This window comes from Rhinatrema bivittatum, chromosome 4 (genome assembly GCF_901001135.1).
Source record: "Rhinatrema bivittatum chromosome 4, aRhiBiv1.1, whole genome shotgun sequence".
Taxonomy (NCBI): domain Eukaryota; kingdom Metazoa; phylum Chordata; class Amphibia; order Gymnophiona; family Rhinatrematidae; genus Rhinatrema; species Rhinatrema bivittatum.
In genome coordinates, this window is record NC_042618.1 from 168,528,303 (window position 1) to 168,550,866 (window position 22,564).

Consider the following 22,564-nt stretch of genomic DNA (forward strand, 5'->3'; position numbering starts at 1 on the left):
CTGTCAGTCTCAGGCTACCCAAGGATATTGATCCCCAGTCCAGTCTCGCTGGCTTATCAATCACCTGGAGGCCAGGGCGGTCCGTCTGGCTCTCAGAGTCTTCCTCCCGTTGATTCGCTGTAAGGCAGTGCTCATGCTCTTGAACAACTCCACCACAATGGCCTTCATCAATCGACAGGGGGGCACCAAGAGTCGTCTGGTAGCCCTGGAAGCCAGCAAGCTCTTCGCATGGGCGGAGTGCCACCTGGAGAGCCTAGCAGCTTCTTACATAGCGGGCAAGGAGAATGTCCAGGCCGATTTCTTGAGTCGCCAGTGTCTCGATCCGGGCGAGTGGGAGTTGTCCGGAGCAATGGATCTGATCATCTGCAGGTGGGGCTCACTTCACCTGGACCTGACGGTGACCCTGGGCAATGCCAAAGCTCCCACGTTCTTCAGCCGCTGGAGGGAGCACTGCTCAGAAGGGGTAGATGCACTAGTCCTTCCTTGGCCCCTTGATGTCCTTCTGTACGTGTTCCCGCCTTGGCCCCAGTGGGAAAGGTTCTAGAAGAATAGAACTCCACATGGGTCCGGTCATTCTCGTAGCTCCCCAGTGGCCCCACAGACCGTGGTTCGCAGATCTGGTAAACCTGGCGACGGACGGTCCTCTTCACCTCGGCCATCTTCCATGTCTGCTCCGTCAAGGTCCCGTATTTTTCGACCAGGCGGACCACTTCTGTCTAGCGGCCTGGCTTTTGAACGGCGGAGACTAAGGCAAAAGGATATAAGGAGGAAGTTATCTCCACTCTACTGCACGCCCACAAGACCTCTACTTCGCTCGATTATGTTCGGGTATGGAAGGTTTTTGAAACTGTCTGTGCAGAGTCGGGTGTGTCGGCACATGCGGCTCCGGTATCCCTGATTCTTTCCTTTCTTCAGAGAGGCCTCTCCAAGAGCCTATCCTTCGATTCGCTTCGGGTGCAGATGTCTGCTCTCGGCTCCCTCTTGGGCAATATTGATGGTTATGCGGTTGCATCGCATCCAGATATTGTCGGTTTCCTCAAGGGCGCCAAGCATTTGAATCCGCCTGTCCGTTCCACTTGTCCTTCGTGGAGTCTTAATTTGGTTCTTCGGGCCCTCTGTCAGGCTCCCTTTGAACCCCTCCGCCGGTCTACTCTTAAGGATCTCATGTTCAAGACGGTTTTTCTAGTCTCTATCTGCTCAGCCAGAAAGATGTCAGAGATCCAAGTGTTGTCCTGTAGGGAACCCTTCCTGTGTTTTTCTGATTGAGGAGTCTCTTTCAAGACTGTACCGTCTTTCCTGCCGAAAGTTGTCTCTTCCTTTCGTGTCAATCAGACAGTGGAGCTTCCTGCGTTTTCTTCTGATATCGCGAGTTCGTTTGGGGGTGACCTTCACCGCCTTGATGTAAAACACGTCTTGATGCATTATCTTCAGGTCACCAATGACTTCCGAGTCTTGGATCATCTTTTTGTTCTTTGGAGTGGCCCAAACAGTGGCAGGCAAGCAAGCTTCAAAGGCTACGATCGCCCGATGGTTGAAGGAGGCGATCTCGTTGGCCTATATTTCTCAAGGACGAGCGGTTCCAGAGGGCTTGAAAGCTCATTCCTTGCATTCTCAGGCTACTTCCTGGGCAGAGAGACGTTCGGTCTCTCTGCAGGAAATCTGCAGGGCCACTACATGGAAGTCCCTGCATACTTTTGCTCGGCATTACCGCCTTGATGTACAGGCTCCACTGTTTGGTTCCTTTGGCAGGCAGGTGCTTCGAGCGGGACTATCTTGGTCCCACACTGTCTAGGGAAGCTTTGGTACATCCCACGATCTGGTCTGATCTGGGTACGTACAGGGAAAGGAAAATTAGTTCTTACCTGATAATTTTCGTTCCTGTAGTACCACAGATCAGTCCAGATGCCCTCCCGTCTGTCCTCGGCCACTCGAAGTTTTGTTCTTCTTTTCCTACAACCCAAGAAAGAGATCTAGGCGACATAGTGGATAACACATTGAAATCGTCTGTTCAGTGTGCTTCAGCAGTCAAAAAAGCAAACAGAATGTTGGGAATTATTAGAAAAGGAATGGTGAATAAAACGAAAAATGTCATAATGCCTCTGTATTGCTCCATGGTGAGACCGCACCTTGAATACTGTGTACAGTTCTGGTCGCCGCATCTCAAAAAAGAAATAATTGTGATGAAGAAGTTACAGAGAAGGGCTACCAAAATAAGGGGAATGGAACAGCTCCCCTATGAGGAAAGACTAAAGAGGTTAGGACTTTTCAGCTTGGAGAAGAGACGGCTGAGAGGGGATATGATAGAGGTGTTTAAAATCATGAGAGGTCTAGAACGGGTAGATGTGAATTGGTTATTTACTCTTTTGGATAATAGAAAGACTAGGGGGCACTCCATGAAGTTAGCATGTGGCACATTTAAAACTAATCGGAGAAAGTTCTTTTTTACTCAACGCACAATTAAACTCTGGAATTTGTTGCCAGTGGATGTGGTTAGTGCAGTTAGTATAACTGTTTTTAAAAAAGGATTGGATAAGTTCTTGGAGGAGAAGTCCATTACCTGCTATTAATTAAGTTGACTTAGAAAATAGCCACTGCTATTACTAGCGACGGTAATGTGGAATAGACTTAGTTTTTGGGTGCTTGCCAGGTTCTTATGGCCTGGATTGGCCACTGTTGGAAACAGGATGCTGGGTTTGATGGACCCTTGGTCTGACCCAGGTACTCTGGATCTGTCCATGGCACTAGAATTTATCTATGATTATCATTAAAGGCACTGGAAGCATCTATTATGATGATGAGGGATATGCAAGAGCGATCTTATACAGAGTCCATTCAATGTTTACAATTGTTTACTTTTTGAGAATTCTCTTGTTTGCCTGTTTAGCTCCTCTTGTTACTTACTTGAACTTTTACTGGTTATCTTTAATCTGCTTTGACAATGGTTATACTGAAGGGCTGCAGGGTAGGCTCTGTCCTGTTATAGGATACCCTTACAGTTTTGGTCTGTCGCCATCTGCTGGACAGGAGGCTCAACCCACGGTCTGGACTGATCCGTGGTACTACAGGAACGAAAATTATCAGGTAAAAACTAATTTTCCTTTACTGTTCAGGGAGTGGGATACTCTGGACACAGGATTGAAGGTCAGCAGGGCTAAGGATAGATTATATCCCTTGCCAGAAGATGTGCTTGACCTTCTCAAGGTCCCGAAGGTAGATGCCTCAGTCTCGGCGGTTACCAAGAAGGCTACCATTCCGGTTACTGGCGCTACAGTTCTGAAGGATCTTCAGGACAGGAAGCTGGAAGTGCACTTCAAAAAGATCTTTGAGATGTCTGCCTTTTGTGCTCGGATGGCTATGTGTAGCAGTTTTGTGTTGAGAGTGGGTCTGAGCTGGGTACAGCAGTAACAAATGGACAAATCTTTGTCTGAGGCTGAGTCTCTTCGGGCAGTGGGGCTGGAAGCCGTGATGGTCATGGTGGCAGCAGCTCTCTGGAGAGAGAGCGTCCTGGTCCATCCATATCTGAATGACTGGCTGATCTGTGCAAAGTCGGAATCCCTTTCAGGGTGATCCAGTACCGAGCGGTAGGAAGAGCTGCATTAGTGCCTACGGCACCCGCGGTTACCGCCCGCACAGTGCAGCTCACCTACCGCTCGATCCTGAAGCCTAATTATATGTAAATGTAAGCCGCGTCCGAAAAGCCTTAGTCCCGCGCAACCCAGGATACTGGATAGAGCGCCTATACAGGATCCTGGGTGCGCGGGCCTAAGGCTTCACGCCACGCTGGTATCTGTCATTTCAAATGTCATTTGAAATGACAGATACCAGGAAGTCTGGTCCGATCGGATGCAAAAATAAGTTGCTTCGCCGCTGTCATCTCTCTCCTCTCCTCCCGAAGCAGGCCTTGCTCCGGGAGGTGGAGAGAGAGATGACAGTAGCGAAGCAACTTACTTTTCCATCTGATCTGACCCGACAGCGCTTCTCCCCCCCTCCCGGAGCAAGGCCTGCTTCGGGAGGAGGGGAGAGAGATGACAGCGGCGAAGCTTTCCCCCAGCCCGGACCCGACCCGGACCCCCAACCCGGACCCGACCTGACCGCTGTCAGTCTGTTCTCCCTTCTCCCGGAGCAAGGCTGCTTTCGCGCCCTGCTCCGGGAGGGGGGAGAAGAGGTGACAGCGGCGAAGCAAAAAAAAAAAAGGGGAGCAAATTTTGTTTTTTTTCAAAAGCGACTTACTTTTGGGATCTGTCAAGATCCCAAAAGTAAGTCGCTTTTGGACGCCGGCAAAACTTATCTTTTTTGCAGCCATCAGCCATCAGCAGGAACACGATCTGGCTCCCGTAGCTCCTCCCAACAAGATGGCCACCTGCACGGGGAAAGCGTACAATTGGCCACTGAAGACGTGACGTCACGACATCACGTCTTGAGCGGCCAATTGCACGCTTTCCCCGTGCAGGCGGCCATCTTTGTCTTCATCGGGAGGAGCTACGATCGCATGTGTTCCTGATGATGGCTTCAGAAAAGTAAGTTGCTTCATCGTTGCTAGTGTCCCCCCTCCTCCCGGAGCAAGGCGGCTTTTCGCGCCCTGCTCCGAGAGGAGGGGGGACACTGAAAAGTCGCTTCGCCGCTGTCTTCGTCGTTGCTTCGCCGCTGTCAGTGTCCCCCCTCCTCTCGGAGCAAGGCGGCTTTTCGCGCCCTGCTCCGAGAGGAGGGGGGACACTGAAAAGTCGCTTCGCCGCTTTCTTCGTCGTTGCTTCGCTGCTGTCAGTGTCCCCCCTCCTCTCGGAGCAAGGCGGCTTTTCGCACCCTGCTCCGAGAGGAGGGGGGACACTGAAATGTCGCTTTGCCGTTGCAGTCTCCGTGGCAGCCCCAGTCCGGACATCGGAGGGGGGCTGCAACGTTTTTTACGCTTTTTTTTTTTTTGGCTTCGGGAGCAGGGGAGAGGACTGGGGCTGCCACGGAGACCGGCACCCATGATCGCGGCCGGGGCAGGCGAGCGGGGGCTGGGGGAAAGCTTTCCACCTACCCTTACCCATGCCTCTACCGCCTGGGTCAGGGTAGGCGGTAAGTTTGCAGGTTAAACGCGCGACAAAACGGCAGGGAAAGGTAGCGTTAGTCGGGGCGCGGGTTACGGGATGCTAGGTGAATAGCTAATTCGCTCGTTTGCATGCAATATCGCGCTAATTCGCTCGTTTGCATGCAATATGCATGCCGCGGGCGGAAGGGGTTGCCCAGGGAATTTAGGACGTGGTAGGAGTAGGTTAAAGGGGATTCGGGATCGCAGGAAGGGCTAACGCGGCCGAAAACGAAGTTAAAAACGGCTTAGGAGCAGGGTAAACGCGGCCGCACTTTACAGGATAGGCCTGTTTGTCGGAGGGCAGTGTATTTGGTCCTCTGGTGCTTGAGATCATTGGGGAGGATAGTCAATCTGTCCAAGAGTCATCTTGTTCCTTCCCAGAGTTTGAAATTCCTGGGGGCACGTTTCGACACAAAAAGTGAGAAAGGTGTTTCTTACCAAGGAGCAGATTTCCAAACTACAGGCCCAAATTCTTAGATTATTGGACAAGCGAATACCCAAGGTCTGGGATTACTTACAAGGGCTCAGATTTATGACCTCTTCCTTGGAATTGGTTCCATGAGTGTTGTCTCACATGAGGCCTCTGCAGTCAGCTTTACTGTCTCGCTGGGACCTGTTATCGGAGCGTTTTCAGCTACTTCTCCCTCTCCTGGAGCCTGTGCGTTCCAGTCTTTCATGGTGGCTCCTCCTGGACAAGTTGAGTCGCAGCATGGACCTCGATCTGGATGATCGTAACCACCAATGCCAGTCTCTTCGGCTGGGGAGCAGTATGTCAGAGCCAGGCCATACAAGGTCAGTGGTCAACGGAGAAAGCCTCCAGGTCCATCAGTCGATTAGAGGCGAGGGCGGTACATTTGGCCCTGATGGAGTTTCTACCCTTGGTGAGGGGAAAGCCGGTGAGAGTCTTGTCTGACAATGTGACAACGGTAGCTCACATCAGTCGACAAGGAGGTACTGAGAGTCGAGCAATGGCTCAGGAGGCCCGTCTTTTGGTCGACTGGTCAAAGCAACATCTGAAGTCCTTGGCAGCCTCGCATATAGTGGGCTCTGACAACATGCAAGCAGATTTTCTCAGCCAACAGCAGCTGGACCCTGGGGAGTGGGAGCTATCAGAAGAGGCAATGTGTCTCGTCAGTTGCAGGTGGCGCTTACTGTGTGTGGACTTGATGGCGACTTCCCGAAATTCCAAGGCCCCATGTTTCTTTTGTCGACGAAGAGAAAGAGGAGCAGAAGAGGTAGATGCATTGATTCTACCCTGGCCGACAGACATCCTATTGTATGTTTTTCTTCCTTGGCCATTAGTAGGCAAGATTTCAGCGCATAGATTCATCCGGGCAAAGTGATTCTCGTAGCACCAGAGTGGCTGAGGCGTCTGTGGTTTGCGGATAGCCCATTGAGGCTTGCTCACCTACTGAATCTTCTGCATCAAGGGCCCATTTATTTAGATCAGACAGATTGATTTTGTCTAGTGGCTTGGCTTTTGAGAGGCAGCATTTGAAAGACAAAGGTTATTCGGACGCAGTCATTGCTACCCTCTTGTAGTCTAGGAAGATCTCCACTTCTCTCGTCTATGCGAGGGTATGGAGAGTTTTTGAGGCCTGGTGTTCCGGTCGATGAGTGGATCCTAGGCGAGTCTCAGTGTGGTATATGTTGGCCTTTCTTGAGGACAGTTTGGTCAAGGGGTTATCCTTTAATTCTCTCAGGGTTCAGGTGGCGGCATTAGGATGTCTACGAGGTAAGGTTTCAGGATTTTCTCTATCTGTTTATCTGGGCGTAGTGCATTTTCTTCGGGGAGTGAAACATGCCCCCAGTTCAGCAGCCTTGTTCTTCCTAGAGCCTGAATGTGGTCTTAAAGAGCTTGAGTGCGCCCCCCCCTTCGAACCTCTGAGATGTGCGACTATGAAGAATCTCACTTTGAAAGTGGTTTTCTTGGTGGCTATTTGTTCGGCTTGTAGAATTTCCGATCTTCAGGCTTTATCCTGCAGGGAGCCTTTTTTGAGAATCTCGGACAAGGGAGTTTCCTTGAGGATGGTTCCTTCCTTTTTACCCAAGGTGGTGTTGTCCTTCTACTTAAATCAATCCATAGACCTCACATCCTTCTCAAATTTGGATACTTTGGAGCCGCACACTAGAGATTTACAATGGCTGGACATAAAGCGCGCTTTAATGTGGTATCTTGAAGTCACCAACAGTTCCCGCACGTCAGATCACCTTTTTGTGGTGTAGAGCAGTGCCAAATAGGGGCATAAGGCGTCTAAAGCAACCATTGTGAGGTGGTTGAAAGAAACTTTTAATTCTGCGTATATCTGTCAGGGTCGCCTGGTTCCAGCGGGGTTTCAGGCGCATTCTACTCGTTCTCAGTAAGCCTCCTGGGCCAAGTGTCTGCTAGTTTCTCCACAAGAGATCTGTAGAGCGGCTACTTGGAAGTTGTTGCACACTTTTGCCAGGCATTATCGCTTGAATGTCCAGGCTCCAGAGGCCAGGGGATTTGGTGAAAGTGTGCTTCGATTGGGACTCTGTCCCACCCTCTTTAGGGAAGCTTTGGTACATCCCAAGAGTCTGGACTGATCTGGGTACATACAGGGAAAGGAAAATTGGTTCTAACCTGCTAATTTTTGTTCCTATAGTACCACAGATCAGTCCAGAGTCCAACTCTCTGAAGGATATGGATAGTGTGGAGAGTCCCTTGATTTGCCTTTCTTTTTCTGTACTTGGTACAGAAAGAGGTTTTGTTGATTTGCCTTTCTTTTTCTGTACTTGGTTTTGTTAGTCCTACACAGGGTTTTTTGTGGGTGCAGTTTTGTTTTTTTTTGTTTTTCTTTTAATTTAATATTTATTAATTTTTCAATATTCACATAAAGCAAACATTATACATTGCGTAGGTTAATATTCACCAAACAATTTTAGTCACAGAAAACCTTTCATTTCTTACTTGGTTTAACATTTCAAGTTTTCATCTACTATTCCAAGTAAACATGGCGGATTACAAGAAATCATAACACAAAGTTATTAAATAAAGCATTAAGGTTGTCATGTGAGTGCGCAGAATACTTATATCATGCTACGACTACTCCAGGTTTTGGGGGTTACTAGGCTCAAGAAACTTCTGCAGTTGGGCCGGTTCAAAGAAAATATATTTTGCATCCAAATGTTTGATAATGTACTTACTGGGGTACCTCAAACTAAAACTGGAACCCTTAGCCACAACTTCAGACCTTAGAGATAGAAATTTTTTACGTCTCTCTTGTGTAACTCAAGAGATATCTGGATAAATCCAGATTTTCCCCCCATAATAAACTTCCTCTCTATTCCTCATAAATCTCTTTAAAATCAAATCTCTATCTGAAGAAAAAGTACATGAAAGAAAGTCATTCTTTTCTTAACTTCTGAATCCACCGATAGATCTGGGTTAGATTCAGCAAATTCTCTTCATCTTTTTGTACTGCATCCTTTACTTTTTCCTCTTTATTCGGTATGTAATATACTTTTGATATCACCGGTAATCCTTCTAGAGGAATCTTCAATATCTTTAACATATAATCCTTAAACATCTCATAGGCAGATATCTCTTTTATATAGGGAAAGTTCAGTACTCGAAGATTTAAATACTTTACCTGATTTTCCAGGTTCTCTAATTTCTTGAGATTTATATTTTCAACTCTCATAATCTCAACTTGGACTTTTTCCACTTTACTCAATCGTTGTTCCGTCTCTTGCAAGCTATTCGTGTGATCAGCCAGATTTTTTTCAATTTTCAAAATCTTATTATTAGATTCCAGCATGTTATTTGTCATGCCATAGGGACTCCATAGTTATCACATTCGGCGTCTCAATAGGTGTGTAACTTTCCAGCATAAATCTCTGGGCCTGTTTTCCCCCCCCCCCCCCGGGGCTTTCCCTCTCACAACCTCCCGGATAGCTCTATCCTCCTCGTCTCTGCTGGCTCCGGGTAAGTCCTTCATATTGGAAGTAACATTTTCAATATTTTCAGAAGTTAAATGCAGGTCAAGAGGACTTACCCCAGCAAGCACAGCTTCAGACGGGACCGGTGAGGGGGGGTAGTCGGAGCGCCGGGGCTTAGTGTAACATCCTCAGCCAGCAATGCCGACATCCGCCCAAATTCGGCTTTTGCAGCGGCTGCTTCCACCAGCAATCTTCCTGCTGCTTCTGCGGCGAAAAATGTCTCTATCCGCGTTTGGCCCGCCTCAGAGATTGGCGACGATGAAGCCGCCGCTTCCCTGAGCTTGGCTTTTCGTTTTGAGTGCGGCATTTCTTAATAAGAAAATAGTTTGAAGAAAAACGAGGAGAGAGTATTTCACCAGCCTCTCACATGGCGGCCATCTTGAAACTCCCCAAGGGTGCAGTTTCATTTTTAAGGTTATCCTCTTCCCACTGCTTGTTTAGGGGAGTCTAGTTGGTTGATTGCATTTCTGGCATGGGTACAAATTAATACTGAGGGACTGCAGGAGGCACCTTGGGTTAAGTGGCAGTAAAACTTTCTCTGTCTCCATCTGCTGGAGGGGAGGCAATACCCAGGAGTCTGGACTGATCTGTAGTACTACAGGAACGAAAATTAGCAGGTAAGAACCAATTTTCCTTTCGGTGAATTTTTTTTTTCTTTTCATTTTGTCCTCTCAGTAGAATGTACTCTTTCCAGTTGATTTTCCTTGGGGTGTAAAGCCATCCCTTCTCCTTCTTATGAGCTAAATGTCATTCAGAATAACTTTTACAATTTGGCCACCTTAGATAGCCGGCCAGGGAGGGGATGCATGTTTCCTTGGTTTTTATTTATCTTTCCTCTGTGTTGCGGATGGCCTCCTGTGGTTGTTTCTTATCTAGGGCACGAGGAGAAGTTTATAGATATTTTCCAGCAGACGCCACTGGGACAATTCATTTCCAGTCTACATGAGGAAGACAGGCGTGAGCTATTCCTGCGCTATGTGCATGACTTCCTGCTGCTGAGCATGAGCATCTCGTCCCTTGGAGAGCTGCAGGTCAGTATTTGACATGTATCTACAGTTTCTGATTTCAGGGACATGCAGGGAATGTTCAGATCCTCTTTACTGGGGGAGGATAATTCATTTCCAGCTGAATCCTAATAACGAGAAAAGTCACCATGGGAATCCCTTCCCGAATAAATCCCTCTACTACATGGAGCACTATGACCTTGCCACTGTCATTCGTCACTGGTGATAGCCTATAAGGGTGGATGAAGAACAGTAAAATAAGACACACAGTACCATGAGCTGGAGCTGGAGCAGCTTCCACCTGTGGCATTTGGCTGGCTGTAGAGTTTGCACAAGTGTGCAGAAAACATGCAGTCTTTGAAAGGAGGCTGTTTCTCAGTGTGCCTTTTTTCCAATGGCAATGTGAGATGATCTGACCCGTTACACAGACTCTGACCAGGAGCCCCTGTATAAAGACTAGTTATAGAGAGATGGGGAAAGTAGGAATTAGGTCAGCTCCATAAATGGTTTCTCTGTAAGAGAAGTGGAGGACAGATGGTGAATGGAATAAATTGATCCATGATTGGATGTCACAAATAGCAAAGGACTTTCTGTCCCCCTTCCTTAGCTCAACTTTTCTTTGACCTTCTAGTTTCTACAGATGGCTCTCCTATCCTGCGTGGAAGAGCTGAGGAGGGAGGAGAAGGAGGAGGAGGAAGAGGTGCCGCTTCTGCCCTGGGTCCACATTGGCTACCACCAGTTCAGGCACCGGCTGCAAAATTTCTCTCGTATCCTGGCAGTCTGCCCACATGTGCTGGAATCGCTGACCCTGAGAATCGAGGAGGTGCTGGCACTGAGGCAGCATGAGATGGTAGGGTTCTGCTAGGAGGTGCACACATGAGTGGTCTCTATACATCATGGTCCTCAGACAGGGTGCTGGCATGGAAGCAGAAAAGCAGAATAGGGATGCAAACCCGTGTTTAACTCTTACGGCTTTTTATGCTAAAATAATTGGGCTCCTGTTCTTACCCCAGAACAGTCCAGACAAGTGGATTTTGCATTCCTACCAGCAAATGGAGTCTGAAACTGCTACATAAGCTGGAGTGCCACCTGCAGTCCCTCAATATTCTCTGACTCCAGCAGCTGGTAGAGATGAAAATCCTGCAGTCTGGAGAATTAGATAGATAGATAGATAAATAAATAAATAAAGCACCAGAACAGGATTTTCTTGTGGGCTCCCTGAGGTGTTAGGAAGCTTCGCGGGCCATCCCTCAGGTACAGCAGGACGAGCAGGGGATTGATATCCCTGGTTTAGCTCAGTCTGAAGTCAAGGGGACTGAAAGCCAGTGGTTCTGACTCCCTGTCCTCTGGAGGCAGTGAGGGAACTGAAGTCTGGTAGTTCTAGCTCCTTCCTTCCCCTTAGACTTCTCCCTCTGGCCCTCTGGTGTCTGAATCACCATCAGGAAAGTATTTCCCCTTCTTTTTTCTGGGAAGTATTTTCTCAGGTCTGTTTTCTTAAAAATAAATAAATAAAAAGAGAGGCAGTGTGGGTGCAGACGCTGACCAGCTGGTCATGAGACAGCTGGGGGGAGGAGAAGGAGTGCAAGTGGCTCCCAGTCAAATTGGCTCCCAGTCAAATTCAGAATCCTCTACAAGCTGTTAGTAATCACCCACAAAGCCATTCTTAACATCTCTCCGCTGGACCTATCGACCCCCTGCAACTTCATACTTCAACCCGTCCTCTGAGATTAGCGCAAAGAGGGACTCTTAGAACACCTACATTCAAAACCTCCTTTAGTAAAAGAGCCTTTTCCACCGCAGGCCCCAAACAGTGGACCCTGCTCCCACCGGACCTTAGGCTGGAACAATGCCCAATTACATTCAAGAAGAGACTTAAGACGCTACTATTCAGACAAGCCTTCCCATAACACTCGTCCTTGCCTCATCCTCCACGGACCTTCTCTTCCTAAGCTCAGATGCCTAAGCACTTTTTCTTCCGCTGCCTAAGCTATTTAATATATGTAAATTAGTTTCATTAAATCTATGGTAACCCTCCGCTTCCAACCCCCTCACAATCCCTCATTCCTACCCCCTCCCTCGGAATACCTTGTTACCCTAAAAAGCCAACTCTTATCAGTTCTTACCAGTTTTGACACGTTACTCCCCATGCTTAAGCTATATCCAAGTTTTTCTCTCCCCCTGTTCTATGTAAGACAACTTTGTCACTGTTTTATGGTTGCAATGTAAACTGGAGTGATAATTAACTCTGTTATTTGAACTTCAGTATAGAAAAGTTATAAATAAATAAAGTGGTCAAGGCCCATTGGACACCAGGGTCGGGGGGCCTTCAGTATGGCCTGTTGGGAGGCAGTTTCCTGTCGAGTATGAGGTGCATCTGGCTCAGATGAGCGCAAAATGCGTGCATAATGGCGGCTGTGGGTCGCGGCAAGTGCTGCAAGGTCAGCGGGGAGACGAGTACGCGCCTAAGTATAAGCACATGATGTGGCAGGTGCACACATAATGGTGGTGGCCACGGGACGCAGCAAGGGCTACAAGGCCTGGGGAGAGAGGTGTATGTGTCTAAAGGGTATCTCAGGAGGAGAAGCTCATGAAGCAGACGCTGAGGCAGCGTGGGATAAAACTGTCACTCGATCGGCTGCAGCAGGCAAGAGAGCTCGGCTGACAAACATGGAACGGTGGCCATTTTGTCATCGCGTGGAATCAACAGGCAGAATCGGGGAAGGGGAGGGATTCCCCACCCCCTTTATTACTAGTTGAGTATGATTTCCCTGCGGACCTAGAGAGGTGGTGATGAGGCTGGGGAGCTCATGAGGGAAGATTCCAGCGGTTTGGCATGAATTTCCTAGGATTTTGTCGACTTAAGGCATAAAGCTTATTTATCCAAAAAGGGGAGCAGCAGGCAAGTGTGCTCCTCCACTGGGGCCCCAGTGACAAGCGAGACTCTTGGGGAGGGTTGAGTGCTTTTTTCCGTCTGCTAGGCCTTCAAGGTCATTGGAGCAGTGATACTTATGACACGGACCCCTCAGAGAGGGGTTTTGGGGGCCAAGATGATGGCCCTGGAGGGAACCCTTCCGGGGCAGCCAAGGTTAAGGTGGTTCAGGAAGGACAAAGCTGTCCTGCATGTGCTGGAACAGTTGGGAATTGAAGTTCCTTAACTGCGGTCCGACCTTGAAGGGTGGCCCCATTAGGGAAGACCTGCGGGGGAGCCTCCAAAGCTTTTCCATTCCATAGAATAGTAAAAAAAAAAAAAAAAAATTGGTTCTCCGGGAATGGGATATCCACAAGCGGGACTGAAGGTGGGAGAGCTATGGCTTAAGCTCTATTCCCTGCTGGAGGCTGATACTTCGGTCTGCGCGATTACGAAGAAACCCACCTGGTCGGAGCATTCGGCTTTGCTGGAGGCTGCTCAGGATCGGAAGTTGCCGATCCATCTAAAAAGGATGTTTGAGGTTTCGACCTTGGCCATGTGGAACTGGCTAAAGTGGGTGCAAAGCTTGCAAGCAAAAGGACAGGTTTCCTCGGCCTCCGCTAGGCAAGTGGCATGTCTGGAGGCGGCCATGGCTTTTGTGGCTTATGCGCTCCGTGATCTGTTTCAGACATCATCCAAGATTATGCTGTCAGCGGTATTGGCTTTCTTTCGTTATGCAATTTGTCAATGACGTCTGGTCCAAGTTCCAGCTCAGTGATCTCTCTTGAAGGGGAGGTTAGTGTGTGGCTAGGATGTGGAGCAACTAGTAAACCTTTTGGGGAGTCCAAAGACCTAAAGTTGCCAGAAGATAAGTTGAAGAGACGGTATTGCTCCAACAGGGGGGGGCATTCTCATCTCAGGGCAGCAGCAGTTCTTTTGGGGTCTGCATAATTTCACTCAGGATAACTCTGGTCAAGGGGCTGCAGAGGCAGCAAAGCTGCACAAGGAAGGGAGGCTGGTCTATTCTTCTCAAAAAAAAAAAAAAAAAAAGGGTGGTGTTTGGGTAATTGCCAGGTTCTTGTGGCCTGGTTTGGCCTCTGTTGGAAACAGGATGCTGGGCTTGATGGACCCTTGGTCTGACCCAGCATGACAATTTCTTATGTAAATTGACCGTTTTGTTATGAGGCGTGCACCAAAGTCTTTGGACCAATGGGTGCTGGATGTGCTAAGAAGCGGCTTCACCTAAGTTCCCTGTACATACCCGTATCAGTCCAGACAGCTAGGTTTTGCCTCTCCTCCAGCAGATGGAGACAGAAGTTTTGACTGACTGTACCCTATACCCTGAGGTGCCACCTGCAGTTCGTCAGTATTTCTCTGTCTCCAGCAGATGGTGGAGGTGCAAAACCTGCAGTCTAGAGAGATTAAAAAAAAAAAAAGGAACCAAAGAAGACTACAAGGTTTCTACTGCCTCCCAGGGGGTTGTTAGGTCCTGGTGGGACCATCCCCCCCTGGTATCTGAGGCTTCAAAGTGGAAGGTCAGGGACCTTGTAAGCTATTCATCGGGCAGCCGGGTCGGTGTGATACCAGGGAGCCCAGCTCACTCACTCCGCGGCGCCACAACAGAGCCTGTTGCTTGCAGGGAGGTTTGAAGTTTTTTAAAGTTCTGTTTCGGAGAAAAAAAAAAAAAGTCTTTTGTTTCTCTATCTTCCCTCTTGCGACCCGCTGAGTTGAGGCAGTGTGGGCGGCTCGGCAAAGGTGCTCCAGTCCTGTTTTCGGCCTCCTTACTTGCCGGTCTTTTCCTGTGATGCCGCAGGGCTCTGTGTTTCCGCTTGTGGGAATGCCCGTCGCGTCTCTCGCACGGCGGGCTTTGTTCCCGATGCCTCCCCGGGGGGGGGGGGAAGGAGACATCAAGGAACGCATCGGGGGGACAAATCTTCCAAGCGCCGGGAGCCAGGGCGGCTCTCTGCAGCGTGGCAGTCCTCCAGGACTGCGCGGGAAAGGAGGCCATTTTGTCTGCCTTCCGATCTCCCGAGCGAACCGTGGAGGGGAGGGGGATTTCCCGCCGGCGTTGTCTCCTCAGGCGGGGGAGCTCTATAGTTAGGATTGGAGACTGCTCCTTGGACCGTCAGCAAGGTGATGATGATGGTAGCTGTGGACTTGCAAAGAGAGGGTTCTTGGTACAGCTTCTCGAGGCAAAGTCAGAAGACATCATTGTTTGTCACGGATGACGCAGAAGTTGCATTCTCTATGCTGGGTGGTGAACCTAGCATAGAGTAGTCCCTGGTGTATCTGGGGGTGAGATTTGATACCAGGTTGGGAAGACTTTCCTCACGGCAGAGAGGATGACAAAGTTGTAGGCTCAGATCCATCGTCTATTGCTACTTTGGTACCCATAGTGTGGGGTTATTTGCAAGTCCTGGGCAGTATGGCTTCTACGCTGGATTTAGTTCCTTGGGCATTCAAACATATACAGTCTCTCCCAAATTCGCCCTCTGAGGAATTTCAGCTCCTGACACCGCTTCAAGGGATAGCCAGATCCAGTCCTTCATGCTGGCTTTCTTGAGCCAATTTAGAGTGAGGAGTGGAGTTGGGGATCCCAGATAGGGGAGTGGTGACAACTGATGCCAACCTGACAAGGACAGATGGCTCTGGGTTGGTGGTCATCCATACGAGCATTCTGGTCTATCATTCTTGCGGTTCAAGTTTTGTCAGACAATGTAGCAACAGTGGGCTCAGTGGCTGTCTGCTTGAGCAGGATCGGCTCTGGCAGCATCCCATGTAGCCAGAGTGGACAATGTGCAAGTGAACTATCTCAGCCGGCAGCAGTTGGATCTGGGAAAATGGGAATTATTGCCATAAGCAATGGAGTTAATTCAGGCCAGGTGGGGGGAGTTTCTCAGTGGGATCTCATATTGAAAAGGAAGAATGCCAAGGTGAGCAGTCATGAGTGCAGCTCAGAAGGCATCAAAGTGTTGGTTTTTATGTGGCCGGTGAAAGTTCTGATATATACCGATGGTGCCAGAGGGACCGTGTTTGCATTGGTTTACAGACTTGGTAAATCTCACAGTCGTCGGTCCTCTGAAGTTAGATCATCTTCAAGGACTTATCCAGCAAGGTCCAGTCTTTTGAGATCGGATGGATCACGTTTTGTCTCGTGGCCTGACCTTTGATAGAAGCAGTTATTTCTGCCTTACTTCAGGCCAGATGATTGTTCACTTACTGGGCTTATGTCAGGATGTGGAAGGCGTTTGAGGTCTGGTGTGTTGAAGAAGAGCTTGATCCGACATGGGTGTCTGTGCTCAAAACCGGACCTTTCTGCAGAAGAGGCTTGTGAATGGATTGGCATACAACTCTCTTTATATTCAGATGGCAGTCTTAGGCTGTTTCTGTCAAGGTAAGGTGGATGGAGTTTCTTTGGCGGTCCATCTGGATATGGTTTTCTGACAGGCGCTAAGTATTTATGACCTCCTTTTAGTTGGGTGTACCCCTCTTGAATCCTCTATTTGGTACTTAAGGCTCTTTCTAGTTCACCTTTTGAGCTGTTTCACATTTTCAGCCATTATAGGGGACATCCCTGAAGGATCTTTCAGTGAATGTGGTGTTTCTAGTGGCTATTGGTTCGGTCAGGCAAGATTCAGAACTTCCGGCCTTGTCATGTAGGGACCCTTTTCTTCAAATTTCAGTGAATGGGGTTTCATGGCAGACTTTTCCGTCATTTTTGGTGCTTCCTGAAGGGGCCAGAGCATAGGCAGCTTTCTGGGTGGAGTGTCAGTTGGTTCTCTGCAGGAGATCTGCCGTGTGGTGACTTGATTGTCCCTTCACACTTTCACTTGACTTTACCGAGTCAGCTGGTTGAACTTACTGCATTCCGATGTCTGGATGTGGCAGACCCAGAGTGTTACATTTGTTGGATGTCCGTCTGTGTTTATTTCCGTGTCTGAAGGTTACCAATGGATTTCAAAGGTCTGATCATCTTTTTGTGCTGTTCAGTGGAGCAAAGAAGGGGTGCAAGGCTTTGAAAGTTATGATTGCACAGTGGCTGAAAGAGGCCCTAATTTCAGATTATATTTGAAAAGGAAGGGCGCTTCCTGAAGGGGCCAGAGCATAGGCAGCTTTTTTGGTGGAGTGTCAGTTGGTTCTCTGCAGGAGATCTGCCGTGTGGTGACTTGATTGTCCCTTCACACTTTCACTTGACTTTACCGAATAGATGTTCAGGTGCCCAATGAGGAGCTGTTTGGGGAGTATGTGTTGTGAATTGGTCTTTCAGGTTCCTGCCCAGTTTAGGGAAGCTTGGGTACATCCCACTTGTCTGGACTGATCTAGGGTATGAACAGGAAAGGAAAATTGGTTCTTACCTGCTAATTTTCATTCCTGGAATACCACAGATGAGTCCAGAGCCCCACCCTATTGAAAGATTGATATCTCGGCTATGTGTATCATAGAGAAGACTGAAAAGTCTTGTCATTATTGTTTAACTTTTCAGGGGTTTCGATCCCTGCTGTGGACATAAGGGCTCTTGTTGAAGGGCTCTAATTTTATTCCCCTGCTCACGTAGAAGAGGGCGTTAGGTTAGCTTTTGAATTTGTCTACATCTTGACTTGGGTACAGATCAATACTGAGGGACTGGAGGTGACACTCTAGCTTATGTAGCAGTTTCAGAAGTGTTTTTGTTCGGACTCCATCTGTTGGTAGAGATTCAAAACCCACTTGTCTGGACTGACAGAAGTTAGCAGGTAAGAACCAATTTTCATTTAATATGATGCATTTCATTAAAACAAGACCCCAGTTACCTGTATGTACCCAGATTAGTCCAGACTCGTGGGTTTTGCCTCCCTGCCAGCAGATGGAGACAGAGAAAGTTTCACTGACACTGAACATAATCCAGTGTACCACCTGCAGTCCCTCAGTATTTCTCTGTCTCCAGCAGATGGTAAATAGTGTAAAACCTGCAGTCTGGAGAGAAAATAAAAAAAAATAAAAAAAATTAAAAGGTCCTCACAACCCCCCTCCCAGGAGGTTGTGAGGACCTGGTAGATCCATCCTCTCTTGTCTGAGCCGATGAGCAAGGGATTGGTGACCCTTCTGACAGTTCAGTCCGGAGAGTCCATGGGGCAGACATCTAGTGGTCCAGATCTCTCATCCTCCACGAGACAGTGGTGGAATTTGCTGGCACATCTGCACTGCAAGCCCATTTGAGCCAGGGAAGTATCCCTTTTATCCGATTTGTCCTGGGCTGGGTAGCTAAAGTTTGGCGAAAGGAGACAGACTTAGCCAATGGTCTGGCTCTTTTATGATCTGTCATGCGGCTCTCACTCCTCTGCACCAAAGGAAAGTATTGGTTTATATGTATCTTTATTTGTTTTCAGAGTAAAAAAAAAAAGAAAGAGAACAAGGAATTAGTTAGAGGAATCTGTGCAGTTTTGGGGTTCCAGGGGAGGAGCTACCATAGCAGCTCAGGAAGTTCAGTGATGTGGTTTTTCAGCTGCTTCTCTGATTGCGGAGGAGCCTGGGTGTTGGTTCCATGGCGCTGAGGGATTGTTCCCCTGCTTACTGTTGAGGTGCTGGTGTGTGCCGTGGATGCAGGGAGGAACAGTATGCATGTGCAGCAAAAGCAGCATATAGCATTTGGGGGGTTTGCGTCGAACATGGCCTCACTGGTTGAAGAAGCCTCGTGGGTGATGGAGGTCTAGCACTGAGTCTTTCCTTGTCAGTGCAGAAACAGTGGCCTTTCCCTGTACGTACCTGGATCAGTATAGACAGCTGGGTTTTGCCTCCCCTCCAGCAGATGGAGCCAGAGAAATTTTTGACTGATACTGCTACTTAAGCTGAGGTGCCACCTGCAGTCCGTCAGTACTTCAGGTCGCCCCTGATCCATTCCCATTCAGCGCAGGAACGGAGGCCATTTTGCAAACTTTTCGTGCAGCTGAGCTAGCCGCGCTGGAGGAGGGGAATTTCCCGCCACCTTTGTCGCTGCACTTTCAAGCTTCTGAGGGGGTGATCGGGCGGATGAGGTCGCTGACAAAGAGGGACCTAGCCCTGACAGGGATTCTGACTCCTCCTCTTCCTCATTTTCATCTGATTTTATTATCTTTTGCACAAAGCTTTTAAAGCCCGCAAAGCTGCCAAAAGAGGGGCAGGAGCTGCCTCGCTGGCATCAGGAACGGAGGCCCCTAAGAGGTCTCGACTTCCAGAGAATGGGGATGCTGCGGTATCTCGGCCCTCAAATGCTTCCACCTTGGTCCGTCCAGCGGGCGATGCGTCTTCTCCTGATTCTGACCCGGATGGTGCGATTTTGGGTGACAAGCCCCCGCTGGGGGCAGATCCGGACGACGACTTGGATCAAGTCAAGCCTCAAGGCACGGAGATAACCCTAAGGTGGTCCGTCACTTTCAGAGAGATGAGTTGGACCCGCTGATTCTGGCTGTTTTGGAAGAATTAGGTATTGAGGTGCCTAAGAAAGATTCCCGGCTGGGGTCTGACAAAGTCTTTTCCCTTTCATTTGTCTCACTGATTTACTGTTCCGGGAGTGGGACACCCCTGAATTAGGGCTGAAGGTCTCTGAAATGCTCCTTGTTCCATGCGCAGGTCACCAGAGGCAGGCAGAGCTCCGGCGTATCAATGCGTGGATGAGAAGATGGTGCAAGGAAGAGGGATTCAGTTTTGTTAGGAACTGGGGAACCTTTTGGGGAAGGAAGAGTAGTAAATCACCTGGACCAGATGGTATACACCCCAGAGTTCTGAAGGAACTAAAAAATGAAATTTCAGACCTATTAGTAAAAATTTGTAACCTATCATTAAAATCATTCATTGTACCTTAAGACTGAAGGATAGCTAATGTAACCCCAATATTTAAAAAGGACTCCAGGGGCAATCCGGGAAACTAAAGACCGGTGAGCCTGACTTCAGTGCCAGGAAAAATAGTGGAAAGTGTTCTGAATATCAAAATCACAGAACATATAGAAAGACGTGGTTTAATGGAACAAAGTCAGCATGGCTTTACCCAAGGCAAGTCTTGCCTCACAAATCTGCTTCACTTTTTTGAAGGAGTTAATAAACATGTGGATAAAGGTGAACTGGTAGATGGTAGTGTACTTGGTTTTTCAGAAGGCATTTGACAAAGTTCCTCATGAGAGGCTTGTAGGAAAAGTAAAAAGTCATGGGATAGGTGGCCATGTCCTTTCGTGGATTACAAACTGGCTAAAAGACAGGAAACAGAGAGTAGGATTAAATGGACAATTTTCTCAGTGGAAGGGAGTGGGCAGTGGAGTGCCTCAGGGATCTGTATTGGGACCCTTACTTTTCAATATATTTATATATGATCTGGAAAGAAATACGATGAGTGAGGTAATCAAATTTGCAGATGATACAAAATTGTTCAGAGTAGTTAAATCACAAGCAGATTGTGATAAATTACAGGAGGACCTTGCAAGACTGGAAAATTGGGCATCCAAATGGCAGATGAAATTTAATGTGGACAAGTGCAAGGTGTTACATATAGGGAAAAATAACCCTTGCTGTAGTTGCACGATATTAGGTTCCATATTAGGAGCCTCCACCCAGAAAAAAGATCTAGGCATCATAGTGGATAATACTTTAAAATTGTCGACTCAGTGTGCTGCAGCAGTCAAAAAAGCAAACAATGTTAGGAATTATTAGGAAGGGAATGGTTAATAAAATGGAAAATGTCATAATGCCTTTATATCGCTCTATGGTGAGACCCCACCTTGAATACTGTGTACAATTCTGGTCGCCGCATCTCAAAAATAATATAGTTGCGATGGAGAAGGTACAGAGAAGGGGAACCAAAATGATAAAGGGGGATGGAACAGCTCCCCTATGAGGAAAGGCTGAAGAGGTTAGGGCTGTTCAGCTTGGAGAAGAAACGGCTGAGGGGGGATATGTTGGACATCTTTAAGACCATGAGAGGTCTTGAACGAGTAGATGTGAATCGGTTATTTACACTTTCGAATAATAAAAGGACTAGAACTAGCAAGTAGCACATTTACGACTAATTGGAGAAAATTATTTTTCACCTAACGCACAATAAAGCTCTGGAATTTGTTGCCAGAGGATGTGGTTAGTGAAGTTAGTGTAGCTGGGTTCAAAAAAGGTTTGGATAAGTTCTTGGAGGAGAAGTCCATTAACTGCTAATAAGCAAGTTTATTTAGCAAATAGCCACTGCTATTAATTGCTTCAGTGGCATGGGATCTTCTTAGTGTTTGGGTAATTGCCAGGTTCATGTGGCCTGGTTTGGCCTCTGTTGGCAACAGGATGCTGGGCTTGATGGACCCTTGGTCTGACCCAGCGTGGCAATTTCTTATGTTCTTGCCATCTAATAGCAATTCAGATTTCCACTCTCTCCATTTCTGTCAGCACTATATAGATGCTCAAATGGAGAAATTACTTACCTGATAATTTTGTTTTCCTTAGTGTAGACAGATGGACTCAGAACTAATGGGTTATGCTCCCCTGCCAGCAGATGTAGATGGAGTTAGGTTTCAAAGCTGATATCACTCTACATACACCCCTGCAGTGACCTCAGCCCTTCAGTATTCTCTTCAAAAGCCACTGTGGACATATTACTGAAAAAACTTGATTAAAATGGATAACTGTACTCAACCAAACAAACACTGAACTCCAATAAGATTATAGATGCCCTGATCTAGGGACTGGATGACTGCTTACCTGTAATCTCTTGGAATCGATATTCATGCCACAGGTGAATCCTTGGCACCATTCTTGGGAAGCCATGGGCAGGATGCTGAGTCCATCTGTCTATGCACTAAGGAAAACTAAATTATCAGTGAGTAATTTCTCCATTTCCTAGCGTGTAGCCAGATGGACTCAGGACCAATGGGATGTGCAAAAGCTACTCCCACTTGGGGCGGGAGGCTGCCCGCAGTCTGATTAACACTGCCCTTGCAAAGCCTGCGTCTTCTCAGGCCTGTACGTCCAGGTGATAGAATCTGGAGAAGGTGTGCAAGGGGGACCAAGTCGCCGCTTGGCAAATGTCAACGGGAGACAGCCATCTAACTTCTGCCCATGAGACTTCCTGAGCCCTGGTGGAATGAGCTTTAACCTGAAAAGGTAATGGCTTTCCTGCCTTCACATAGGCTCCCGTGACCACCTCCTTAATCCAGTGAGCTATGTTAGCCCGCAAAGCTGGTTCACCCTGCTTTCTTCCACCATGAAGGATAAACAGACCTGTCTTTTGGACCAGTTTTGAAACTTCCAGATACCATACCAAAAGTGTACTAACATTCAAATGACAGAGGAGACTGTATTCCTCCGCGTCCTTGTATTTATTTAGGCATGGTAACGAAATGGACTGATTCAAATGAAAGTCTGAGACTACCTTGGGCAAGAAGGATGGAATGCTGTAATGCTCCTGGAGTCATCTGGCGGAACGGTTCCCAACACAAGACCTGTAATTCAGAGATGTGACGTGCCAAGTATATAGCGACCAGGAACACCATTTTCAAGGTTAATAAATGTAAGGAAAGACTGCGCAGCGGCCAAAAAGAGAGCCCTGCCAACAACTCCAATACTAAGATTCCACAAGGGAAATGGCCACCATAGGGGTGGCCGGATGTTCTTCACCCTTTCAGAAAACAGACC

The 22,564-nt window shown here is 48.0% G+C and overlaps 1 protein-coding gene across 2 annotated transcripts in view; it reads left to right on the forward strand.

The window, feature by feature from the left end:
• Positions 1 to 22,564, forward strand: part of RNF213 (ring finger protein 213) — a 413,312-nt gene that overhangs the window by 254,931 nt on the left and 135,817 nt on the right. For both annotated transcript variants that reach the window (XM_029599190.1, XM_029599191.1), the window contains exons 37-38: positions 9,911 to 10,065; positions 10,670 to 10,888. In XM_029599190.1, coding sequence (XP_029455050.1) covers positions 9,911 to 10,065; positions 10,670 to 10,888 — 374 coding nt within the window. The remainder of the gene's footprint in view (positions 1 to 9,910; positions 10,066 to 10,669; positions 10,889 to 22,564) is intronic.